Genomic DNA, 13183 nt, shown 5'->3' on the forward strand with positions numbered 1-13183 from the left:
AGAAGCTGCCAGTGACACACTGTATATATAGCTCTGCCCAGTAAAAATTACACACAGAAGAAGACAATCATAAACTACTGCCATATTCACCAATTGTGGTAAGTCCAGATTTGAGGTGCCTTCCAGCAGATACACTTTAGGTCCACAATGGTGGGGACTCTATCAATCAAACCGCATCCACCGACACCGTGATGTTTTGAGGTATTCTCTTTTTCACACTTTGAAAAAAGGACACGCCTCAAAAATTTTTGCTTGAAAAACGGAAGGCTCTGAAACGCGTGGTATCGGAGCGGATGTCATTTGATTGATAGTGTTGTGGACATAGTGTCTCTGATGGAATTTTTTAGACACCTCAAGTTTAGATTTACCATATCTATGTGTTACGTAACTTCTACTGAGCCAAGCTATATATAATATATATCTATATATACTGTGCATTACTGTTTCAGACGGAACGGACAAACAGAGAAGATAAGTGTACATGTGAAGAGAGCCTTAATCCAGCTTTTCTGCAGTAATCCCATGCCATATATGCACATAGTGGATGTATAGATTTGTGCGGACATTATACAAATTTGCGATTATCGAAAGATACCTAGGTTCTGAGGTCCTTTCCAGTCCAAATAAAATCCTTATCTGAATTTGACAAAATGTGAATTATGTTGTGTTTCTTGCTGTGACATAGCCTGCGATAAACACAGTCATATTCCAAGATGCCGGCGTTACTGTCTTTATCGTGATTTACTATCAATCTGATTGAGGAAAGTGCATCCTACTGCAAGAGTTAAACCTTTCAGTAAAGGAACATCCCATTGGAAGGAAGAGAATAATGCAGTTTTCCAGCTGATGTTGGAGCGCACAGCACAGCCCTTTACGGTCTACACTTGTGTATTAGACACAGCACTGAGCATGAATGAGAGTTAATGGGAGTAAGCGAGGAAGAAGGAGCTGGTTCCATCCAGCTCTCATAATCATCCCTTCCTCCGAGTGATGCCCGTCAGGCAATTGATCCAGTGCTGCAGGTTCCTTGCTCGTGGAGCGGTGTGACTGATACAGTGTCATTAGATGACACAGAGCTGCATCAGCCAGGAGGAATCAAGCCGTGTCACTCCCCTCTGGGACTACCTTCTCCTGTAATACGCGCTAGGAATTCGTATGCTTGTGCTGCTGCTCCATCTCTCCGGGAAGGACTGTGTATGAGTAGTGCCGGTGGAAAGCAGCATAGAAGAATGATAGCTGTCTCTTTCAAATGTCGCTGTCAAATCCTGCGGAGACTGGTTAAAGGTAAGGATCTTGTTCTTGTTCGGTTTCCGCCAGCGACACTCTCCCTGGCTCTCGAGATGCGCTGGCTCATGCTTTTGCCTTACAAATATGCCTGTCCTGAGAATTTATAGTCAAGCGGCAGGGAGCAGGGTTTTCTTGTAGAAGCCGTTCACATCAGGGCCTTTTATGGTACCTGCAGTTGTCTCCATATTTTCTGCTGCTCCTTTTCACCCCCCCGTCTCCTCTCATGTCGTACAGTACACGATGGGTGACATATATTCTGGTGGCATAATGTCTTAATAATAGTCGACGGGATACACTTCATGGCTTTATGGTTACATCTTTGCGCCTTCATAAAAATGAATTGGAAAAGTAGAACTTCTCCAGAAATAAGTTTGCACATATTACCTTGCATTTAGATTGGGCTTTTCATTCATGTGTATACGGATATATACCCGGAGCAATAATGACTGTGATCCTGCATGACGGATGGTTAGGAAGTGCAGCAGTGTGCCTCATCTTAGCTGCATTAGGAAATGGTGAACCCATGACCCCATGATCTCATTTTACCTCCATACATTTGGGGAAATGATTTCCGCCAGAACATATTTCATTAGTTTCCATGGATTTCAATTTCTTCCATTAAACAGACATTGAAAGAAATTATTCTGCAGGAATACAATACCAGAGACCGTATTCTTGGGTTATAAACCATTGTAGCATTCATTATTAAAATGAAAAAAAAAAACGCCTCCATGACATCTACATTATTATCCACCTGTCAAAAAAATGTTGTGCTTGAGGTTGTTCAAAAAGCATTGCACGTCTGCTTGTGCACACAGCTCTCTGCGGCAAGGATGGGGTTAAGAGTGGAGACCATATGGATAATGTAGGTTCTGTTACCTCTTGTAGACCGTTCATGTCGGTCTTCATTGCACCATTAATACAAACATCTCATTGTAGTTTTCACATGTGGCTAGGTTTTCCCCTGGGCCGTTGCCGGTCGCTCGCTGCAGTGACTTGATAATGATATTTTAATAAGATGGTTACGGATCTGTTGGTCACAATGAAGGCAGCTGAGAATTGTCACTATTCATTTATGTTCTGCCAAATCTGTTCCCATATACGGCGAAAATGGCCCCGATCATTGTCGTGTCGAGTGTTTTGCTTCTTCGGGATGTCTTGTTCTTATGGACCCAAAGTATTGATTTGGGCCGGCAACCATGCTCTGATTTATATTCATTACCCAGAAAGGGGAAAGGAAGGAGCTATTCTACATTGGTTACTGCTCCATCTTTGATCTGCAGATGAAGAACACTGCTGGGATGAATTATTTAGAAAGAAAATTAACTTCTAATTAATAAGCATGTAAAATGCAAATCATTTCACTGAAGATTGTTTTTTTTTTTTTTAAATGAATTTAATGTAGCTGACATGTTCATAATTGTGTCGGGATTTCACCATAGACAGCAGATTGGCTCTGGTCGGGTTCTGTCTGAAAATATTACAGCGTCACCCGTTACTTTAATTATTCTGTCTTATCCTTATTTTATCACCCACGTTTTATGTTTTTGTGTGTTTTATGTGAGTATTGGCAAAATGTAAACATGTGGTGCTTCCTTCCCCATACCTGGCACACAACGTGTTTTAAGAGGTTGCAACTTGCTTGTCTTGTGAAAAATAGACCGTGGTGTTCTTGATGGTTAACATACGGTAGTTTTGCTTGTTGCTCACTGATCCGGTACCTACATGCCAACCATTTGTTGTATTTGTTGACTAACAAGTGGGTCATTTCGACCTACCCCTTGTGTGTGGTTGAAGTTAGATATTGCAACAGGTTACAACATAGCCACGGTTTAGATGTCATGTATGACTTTTTGACAATTTTACTTGCTCTTTTATGGATGCAAATACACAAGGCTACACTTGCTAATATCATTGCTAGTGTGCTTTGAAGTTTGAAGTATTATTAATTTGTGTCCCCGATGTAAGGGCTCGTTTACATTAGATGACCTGCGTCATTAAGCAACTGATGATCGGCTACATATTTGCTGGTTTTTAATTGCCTGTTAAAACAGGCCCACCACACTTACGATGCGCATAGAACAATTGGTAACATGATGGAGTGGGCCCGTTTACCTTATGAAGTTTTTATGAAATAAAAAAATGCTTTACTTTTGAATGAGGGAAAAGGGATGATTAAACTAATTAAATTATTATATATATTTTTTTTAATTTAATACTTTTAAAAACTTTTTATATTATTCTTACATTTCTCTCTCTTTTTTCAGTCCCCATAGTGGACTTGAATAGCTCCCCATCTGCCATGTCAGCCTAGTATCACTATGTAGTTATGTTATGGGTGGCTGATGGGGCACCAGGACTTGGATCACACCTCTTAAATACTGCCGTGAGAGAAAGGTCCGGCACCTGCCCTGTGTGGAGCACAGGATTGACAACTTTCCTGACATTTTTGAACAGCACTTTTTTACCCCATCTGTAACAAAAAAATTTTTTATGCTTCTGTGAATTTTTTCAGACTGGAGAAACTTATACAGCCGATATGGCATCAGTGGAACCTCCCTTCGGCGGATATTAGCTACTCACAAATGGTACCCTTACAAAATCCAGCTGCTGAAGCATCTCAACAAGGATGACCCAGATCGGCGTGCTAAGTTTACAGAATGGGCAAAACAAAAATTGGAACAGGACCCTCAGTTTACACAGAACACTATGTTCAGTGATGAGGTAAACTTTTTTGTGTGGGCCATTTATATGGATACACCTAAATAATATGGGAATGTTGACAGTTTTCTTGCGTAGGGTGTCTTGCATTGAAATCTGCTGCAATGAGCCGGGTACTGCATTCACCAGACATCAACACAATTTCTATCCGCTCCTCACGTGTTAACCTCTGAGACATGTCAATGGCTGTAAACAAAGAGAAACTTGTAAATAACTCATGAAAGAATACATTTACATTATAACCAAGCACACCATTGTTTCTCTTGTGAAATTCTCAATAAGTTTGAAGTGTCACATGACCCTATTCCTATTGGAAAAAATAAAGTTGGATTCAATATGGCCGACTTCAAAATGGCCGCCATTGTCACCACCCATCTTAAAACGTTTTCCTCCTGTCATATACTAATGTGCCGCAAACAGGAAGTTATCACTAACCATTCCCATTTTATTTAGGTGTATCCATATACATGGCCCACCCTGTAGTTCCTATTTTATGCAGCTAATATCTTCATATGAGAATGATGGACTATAGCCATAATCTTTATAATCTTTTTGATTTACTATGGTTTTTCAATGAGTCCTAAATAATGTTGGCTGTCCATGATTTTTTGTAAGCTCTTAAGAAAAAAGTCAAGTTGGCACCCCTTGTGAAACGGGCTTAGCTCCATACCCCTGTGGCCCGTCTATGGTGTATTAGTACATCATGTAGCGGGAAAGGGAAAGAGAGAATCTTTTACCTGTGTTCAACCAGTAAAATGCTGACCACACAGGGCTTCAGGAATTTTCAAGGGTCAAAACTACTGAAAACTGTGTATATGTTTCATTTCACCTGCAGTATCTTCTTTTGCTCAGGGTCTTACTACTATGAGCCTGATGGAACTTTCTCAGAAACTTATCTCCCAAGGAAGATTCATCACAAACTTTTCTCTCTATGAAAACACTTTGTACGGTATTTTTCCTGGTGTATATATGGGGTAATGACAGCTCACCTATTCAGTGGCATATTTGCTATGGAACTCAATGTAACGTCCTAAAATCCCCTTTTAGAAGCCATATGAAAGAAACATTGATTCATCAATGCTGTTTTCCAGTTTTCTGTAGCAATTTGCTCTTTCTTTTTAAAAGTTTTTTTATTTTCCTTGACAACTTTGCTTATCCAGATGTTTAGGCAAACTCCTGAAGTGCGGCCATTACCAAATGTCTTATTTCATGTTGCACATCTATCCCCTGCCTTCCTTGCAGTAAGGCTTCAGGTGGAGTTCTCAAATTTTAGACTAAAGTGCAACTTTATGAAGGATTTGCGACTTTTGGTTCTGAAAAGTCACAAAAACTGATTAAAGACAAAAAAAGCCATTTTGATCTGGACTAAATTGATGATCCGTTTGGCAATTTTTAAGAAATTGCTACAAAAATATATCCATGAATTCGAGAAGACGAAAAAAATCCCAAAGGATGAATCGGGCCCATTGTTTCTAGGAGAGAAATATTCTGTATATTCTCTGTTAGATTGTGAAATCATCTGAATGCCTTCATATGAGATCAGAAGCATAGAGAGGCACAGTAAGGAGAAATACCTATGTATAAGCACCATATTGCGTTTTGGCCCAATGCAGCTCTGTGGCTGTAAGGCTATGTGCACATGTCCGGAATTACCGCGGAAATGTCCGCGGCAATTCCTCAACTCCTGCCGTGGGTATAACGCATGCAGAATTGGCATGCGTTTTCCCACTAAACACTAGCGTTTTGCAAGCGTAATTAGCTTGCAGAATGCTAGCTTTTTCCAAGCGATCTGAAGCATCGCTTGGAAAACTGATTGACAGGTTGGTCACACTTGTCAAACATAGTGTTTGACAAGTGTGACCAACTTTTTACTATTGATGCTGCCTATGCAGCATCAATAGTAAAAGATAGAATGATAAAATAATTTTAAAAAATTAAAAAAGTTATTCTTACCTTCCACGGACCCCGATCTCCTCAGTGGCGCTCCCGGCGGCTTCCATTCCCAGGGATGCATTGCGAGAAGGACTTTGTGATGTCACGTGACCGCGACATCATCCCCGGTCCTAAGCGCAATGCATCCCTGGGAACGGAAGCAGCCCCGTGCACCGTTGAGAGGTGGGAGGACTCCGGGGGCCATCAGGAGGTAAGTATATAAATATTTTTTATTTTAATTCTTTATTTTTAACAGAAATATGGTTCCCAAAGGCCTGGAGGAGAGTCTCCTCTCTTCCAGACCCGAGTACCACCGCACATGATCCTCTTACTTCCCGCATGGTGGGCATAGCCCCATGCAGAAAGTAAGCGGATCAATGCATTCCTATGTGTACGGAATCGCCGCGATTCCACACAAAGAATGAGCATGCTGTGTATTTTTCTGCGATGTGATTCCGCCGCGGAAAATACGCAGCATTAGCACAACATTGCGGAATCCCATTGAATTCAATGGGCTGTGTTGTGCATGTCTTTTCGCAATGATTTTGCGGCGAAAAAACGCGGCAAAACGCATACAATCCACAAAGTGTGCACATAGCCTTATACATTCAATACACGGTTGTGTGCATGAGGCCTAGCTGCAAAAAAATGAATCATCTAGCTAAAAAGTAATAATATTATAGTTAGTAAAGTACCCTAACCATACAGTAGTTTTATTTTTTGTTGGTTTTGCTAGAACAGCTGTGAATCTATGACAATTCGGGGTATCCGTCAGAGCCTGTAGTGCTGCGGACTCCCCTGCTCCATGTCAATAACAATGCCATTTGCATAGTTTGCCTTTGCTTTGGAGAGTGAGCAGTTCTTATTTTCGTGCTGTTTATAAAAACACCCACGCTGGCCTGTTTTCATTCTCGAGTATATTAATGAACTTGTCAGTTTATGAAAAGGTGAGTTGAAAAGCAAATCTGGTTAAATAATGTGGTAGTAGTTTGTGCAAGCAAAATCTGAAAGACGTCTTCTTATTTCTAAAAGACATTGTAGTTGTGTTGTACGCATTATTCTTTCACATGGAATGGAAAGAATAGCTCCATTGAATAAGTCATAAAAACCTCTATGGGGCATTCCAGTATTTGTGTAATTTGTTTAAGGAAAGGGAAATTGTGCACATTTTTAATACATACCATATATACTTGAGTATAAGCCAAGATTTCAGCCCATTTTTTTAGGCTAAAAGTGCCCCTCTTGGCTTATACTCGAGTCATTGTCCCAGGGGTCGACGGGGGTGGGGGAGCGGCAGGAGTGGCAGCTGTCACATCATACTCACCTGCTCCCGGCACGGTCTCTGCACTTCCCTGCTTCTCTGATGGTCTCCGGCACCTGAACTTGTGTTCAGCGGTCACGTGGTACCGCTCATTAAAATAATGAATATGGACGCAACTCCACTCCCATAGGCATGGAGCGCATATTCATTACTTTAATGAGCGGTACCATGTGACCGCTGAACACAGGAACAAGCTGCCGGCGCCAGAGACCATCGGAGAAGTAGGGACCGTGCCAGGAGAGGGTGAGTATGACAGGGCGAGGGTGAGCCATGCTATATTCACCTGTCCCCATTCCACCACCGGGCTCTGTCTTCCACGTCCTTTGGCTGTGACGTTCAGGTCAGAGGGCTCGATGACGTGGTTAGTGTGTTCCTGCAGAGACCCGGAAGACACAGCGGCGCTCGGTGGCCAAACGGGGACAGGTGAATATCGCAAATGCCGGTGTCCTGAGCCAGCGGCGACTCCCACACCTGGCCCCCATAGCGCGCTGTTGTCCCCGCCTGCTCAGGATACTCAGACCCCCAGCGACGAGAGGTGAGTATGTCATTTTTTTATTTTATTTTTTTTAATCGCAGCAGCATATGGGGCATATTATTCTATAGAGCATCTTATGGGGCCATCAACCTATGTGCAGCTTTATATGGGGCATGATATTCTATGGAGGATCTTATGGGGCCATCAACCTTTGTGCAGCATTATATGGGGCATAATATTCTATGGAGCATCTTTTGGGGCCATCAACCTTTGTGCAGCATTATATGTGGCATAATATTCTATGGAGCATCTTATGGGGCCATCAACCTTTGTGCAGCATTATATGGGGCATAATATTCTATGGAGAATCCTCTGGGGCCATCAACCTTTGTGCAGCATTATATGGGGCATAATATTCTATGGAGCATCTTATGGGGCCATCAACCTTTGTGCAGCATTATATGAGGCATAATATTCTATGGAGCATCTTATGGGGCCATCAACCCTTGTTCAGCATTATATGGGGCATATTTTAATATGGAGCATCTTATGAACTTTTTGGTGCATTTCATGGGGGGGGTATTTTGTATGGACCATCTTATGGGGCCCATCATGAACTGTATGGAGCATTATATGCGGCTCCTGATTCAATATGGATATTCAAAAACACTTAACCCACTGATGTCTCAATCAATTTTACTTTTATTGGTATCTATTTTTGTTTTTGACATTTACCAGTAGCTGCTGCATTTCCCACCCTAGGCTTATACTCGAGTCAGTAAATTTTCCCAGTTTTTTGTGGAAAAATTAGGGGTCTCTGCTTATACTCGGGTCGGCTTATACTCGAGTATATACGGTACTTATATATTCAGGTTTTTGCATAAAGATATGGAAGCAAATGTATCAATACGGACTGTGCCCGTCGCTGATTGGTCGTGGCAATGGTCGTGGGCGTTTTGCCACGACCAATCAGCGACTTGGATTCCATGACAGACAGAGGCCGCGACCAATGAATATCCGTGACGGACAGAAAGACGGAAGTGACCTTTATACAATTATATATCGGGTATTCTAGAATATGCATGTCCCCGTAGTATATGGACAATGATGATTCCAGAATTCGCGGCAGACTGTGCCCGTCGCTGATTTGTCGAGGCAACCTTTATGACCTCATCGTCGCCATGGCAACCATTATGACATCTACGTCGATACTGTGCCCGTTGCTGATTGGTCGAGGCCTCGCGGCATCGACCAATCAGAGACGTGGGATTTCCAGGACAGACAGACAGACAGAAAGACAGACAGACGGAAAAACCCTTAGACAATTATATATATAGATATATATATACTAGATGGTGGCCCGATTCTAACGCATCGGGTATTCTAGAATATGTATGTACGTATATAGCAGCCACATAGGCACAGGCCACGTAGTATATAGGAGTACTACGTGGCCTGTGGTATATACCATGTGGCGGCTATATACATACATACATATTGTAGAACTAGATTGTGGCCCGATTCTAACGCATCGGGTATTCTAGAATATGCATGTCCCCGTAGTATATGGACAATGATGATTCCTGAATTCGCGGCAGATTGTGCCCGTCGCTGATTGGTCGAGGCAACCTTTATGACATCATCGTCGCCATGGCAACCAGTATGACATCTACGTCGATACTGTGCCCGTCGCTGAATCAGAAACGTGGGATTTCTACGTCCTTTATGACATCATTGTCGCTGTGCCCGTTGCTGATTGTTCGAGGCCTGGCGGCCTCGACCAATCAGAGACGCGGGATTTCCAGGACAGAAAGACAGACAGACAGACAGACAGATGGAAAAACCCTTAGACAATTATATATATAGATACCCGATGCGTTAATATAGGCCACGCAGTAAATAACAGCCCACGTAGTTTATAACACAGCCCACACAGTATATAGCAGCCACGCAGTATATAACACAGCCCACGTAGTATGTAACACTGGCCACGTAATATATAGCACAGCCCACATAGTATCTAACAGTGGCCATGTAGTATATAGCACACAGTATAGAACAGCCACGTAGTATATAACACTGCCCACGTAGTGTATAGCAGCCATGTAGTATATAACGCAGCCCACGCAGTATAGGACACAGCCCACATAGTATCTAACACTGGCCAGGTAGTATATAGCAGCCACGCAGTATCTAACACAGCCCACGTAGTATTTAGCAGTGTGGGCACCATATCCCTGTTAAAAAAAATAATTAAAATAAAAAATTGTTATATACTCACCCGCCGGGAGCTAGCGTAGATCCAGCGAACCTCTGGCGATGCGCGCGCGGCTGCCGCCATCTTGCTTTCCCAGGATGCATTGCGAAATTACCCAGATCACTTAGCGGTCTCGCGAGACCGCTAAGTCTTCTGGGTAATTTCGCAATGCATCTCTGGGAACGGAAGCTGGCGTGAGTGCATCGTCGGACTACGGAAGGTGAGAATAGCAGGTTTTTTAATTATTTTTAACATTAGATCTTTTCACTATTGATGCTACATAGGCAGCAGCAATAGTAAAAACTTGGTCACACAGGGTTAATAGCGGCGGTAGCGGAGTGAGTTACACCGCGGCATAATGCGGTCCGTTACCGCTGGCATTAATCCTGTGTGAGCGGTGACTGGAGGGGGAGTATGGAGCGGGCACTGACTGCGGGAAGTATGGAGCGGGCGCCGGGCACTGACTGCAGGGGAGTAGGGAGGGACTAATCGGACTGTGGCCTTCGCTGATTGGTCGCGGCAGCCATGACAGGCAGCTGGCGAGACCAATCAGCGACTTGGATTTCCATGACAGACGGAGGCCGCGACCAATGAATATCCGTGACAGACAGAAAGACAGAAGGACAGACAGACGGAAGTGATCCTTAGACAATTATATAGCAGATAAATACACACACACGTATTGTTTCCATTTCATCTTTATGCAAAAACTTGAATTAAAAAAATAATAATTTGTCTCTTGAATTAATCCTATATTATGAATCCACAGGACAACTAAATAAGACTTAACTTGATCCCTAGGCCCATAGTTTTCCTCACTTATCCACTTGTCCCATAGCTGTGTCCTGTGTTGACCCAGTTCATGTATGTCAAGTGACCATGATACTACCCAAATACCATTTTTTTCTTTCTCTTTTTTCATTCCCACTTTGCAAGAGTCATAATATTTATTTAAAATTTTCAGCTTGGTAGGAGGAGGTATCAAAACAAGCAGGAGTTTAGATTTGAGGGGTAAGTAGCACCTGGGTACAATGTGTTTACTGTTCTTTTATTACAAAAAAAGTTCTTTTGCAAATGGAATTAAGTATTTGTTAATTATTTGATGAATGTGACCTATTGGCTTAACAATTTTGTACTGGATCTTGTTTTGTGGTACTTGGTTATTTGGAAAAAGTCTTTTGTCAACTTGGTATTGTTCTTAAAGAGTGTCTGTCAGTAGGATCAACCCTCCTAAGCTGTCTATATGAGCATGTAGATCATAGAAAGTTGAATAAAATGATAACTTGACATCTGTGATCCATTTATTCCAGAGAAATCCACATCTTTCTTAAAATGTAAATTATCAGTTAAAATCTATGGGACGGACACAAATCTCCTCGTGAATCTGCCACTAGCGCTTATATTAAATAAAAGGTGGCATTACTGGTGTGAGACATGCAGTGACTGACTGTCTACATTCCTGATCCATAGGTCTCAGACTGCTAATGCCCCCTTTCATATAAAATAAGCTTTAGAGGCAGACTCTTGGGGAGATCTATGTCCTGCCCATAGATCTTAACTGCTCATTTGTGAATTTCTCAGGAACAAGTCATCAGATCGCAGGTGTCATTTAATTCCGCTTCCTGTGAACTGAATGCCCATATAGATGGCTTAGGAGGGTTGATCCTACTTACAGATTCCCTTTAAGTTAATTTTGTAGATGTTGGTTATCTGAAAATCTCTGTAGATAAACTGTTTATGTATGGGTTCTGTATTATAAATCCTTTGCTGGCATCTTTAAATTACATCAGTCCAGATTATCCTGGACCCTGGACTCCAATATATCCTTGTGTATTCCATTTTTGACACCATGGAATATGCTCCTCTAAATCCCCTGATATATATTCTATATTTTCTTAGAACTGTTCCACAAGCTGCACATGCTAAATCCAGTAATTGATGATTAGTCAGAGACTGGAAAGCTTGCAGGACGGAAGAACTTGAAAGCTGTCTAGGTACCAAAGGAACAGGCTGTGCAGGTGCTAATCTTCTAAATCACATCTTTGACAGTTTGATGGCTAATAACTTTCTTGCAGAGAGCAAGTTTCAATGATCTTGATATTGATGGATGAGCTGTTGGAGTCTTGGATATAAAGCAACAGCAAGATTGCTATTAGAGGGCAAAGAGACAATAAAACCTGCTTCATGTTCTGTGGCAAAGATGTCAAAATCTATTAGAAATTTAAGAATAAACAGTTCACTAGTACTTCCTGAAATGTCTTGGCTACTTCTGTCGAGTTCTCCACCCCAGAACATTTGGTGATTTATGTTGGTATATGTTTATTGATCCACTTAAGGGCTTAGTTAAAGGGCTGAATAAATCGGACTGTGATCCGAACGCAGTGCACGGACTTGCCAGCGGCTCTCCTGACCCAAGCGGGACAGCTGCAAAGAAATATATGCTGCTGTCAGGCTCTGGTTGAGAGCGCTTCTGGACAGTCCATGCATTGCGTTCCAATCTCGGTCCGATTTTATATGGCTGTGTGACGGCGCCTTGAGGCTTCATTGACATCTGCATTACAGCCGCAATCACTGATTCCACTGGAAATAATGAACAAAATAGTGTATCTTGTCAAATGCTTGACCTCATGCTGAAAATCCAATAGACCAAATCATCTACAAAGGGTGTGATGGATCCGACACTGGTGTTAAATTCCTCACTCAACTCCTATGGTGTTGCAGAGTAATGGATTTACCATACTCACCTAGCTTAGAGCACAAAGTTGTTTTATTAACTACAGTATCCCTCGAAGCAATATCGGAGGCCTTCTTCTTTACCACCATCCTCTATAGACTTTCCTACTCGTAGAACAATTCTGGTGACATAATTTTTTGCAAGCTGATTGTGAACTATACTGTAAAAGTTAAGAGTATCTCACATCTTTCTACTTCTGATAAGATAACCAGAAACATTTATTTTACTAGCATCAAAGTCATGATCATAGAAATTGGCATACTGTATGGCTTATTGTCGGAAATCTGATAACCCCCATTTCAAATCTCCAGTAATCCTGCCCTAACCGGAGATGGATGCATTTAGTGAGTGGTCACACTGCAAATGAACATTTTTGTTTGCCTTTAACATTTGATCCGCACAATTGCTATTTCTGCACATTACCTATTGTCTTGAAATCTCTATTAGAGAAACTAT

General features: G+C 42.0%; 1 protein-coding gene across 16 annotated transcripts in view; it reads left to right on the plus strand.

The window, feature by feature from the left end:
• Positions 1-13183, plus strand: part of GRIP1 (glutamate receptor interacting protein 1) — an 859437-nt gene that overhangs the window by 581527 nt on the left and 264727 nt on the right. For 3 of the 16 annotated variants that reach the window (XM_069764648.1, XM_069764655.1, XM_069764660.1), the window contains exon 1: positions 889-1284. The exons of 12 other annotated variants lie outside the window; for them this stretch is intronic. In XM_069764648.1, coding sequence (XP_069620749.1) covers positions 1197-1284 — 88 coding nt within the window. In that variant the 5' untranslated portion in view covers positions 889-1196. Of the gene's footprint in view, positions 1-856; positions 1285-13183 lie in introns of those variants that run through there. One more of the 16 variants, XM_069764662.1, reaches the window with a different exon arrangement.

This window comes from Ranitomeya imitator, chromosome 4 (genome assembly GCF_032444005.1).
Source record: "Ranitomeya imitator isolate aRanImi1 chromosome 4, aRanImi1.pri, whole genome shotgun sequence".
Taxonomy (NCBI): Eukaryota; Metazoa; Chordata; class Amphibia; order Anura; family Dendrobatidae; genus Ranitomeya; species Ranitomeya imitator.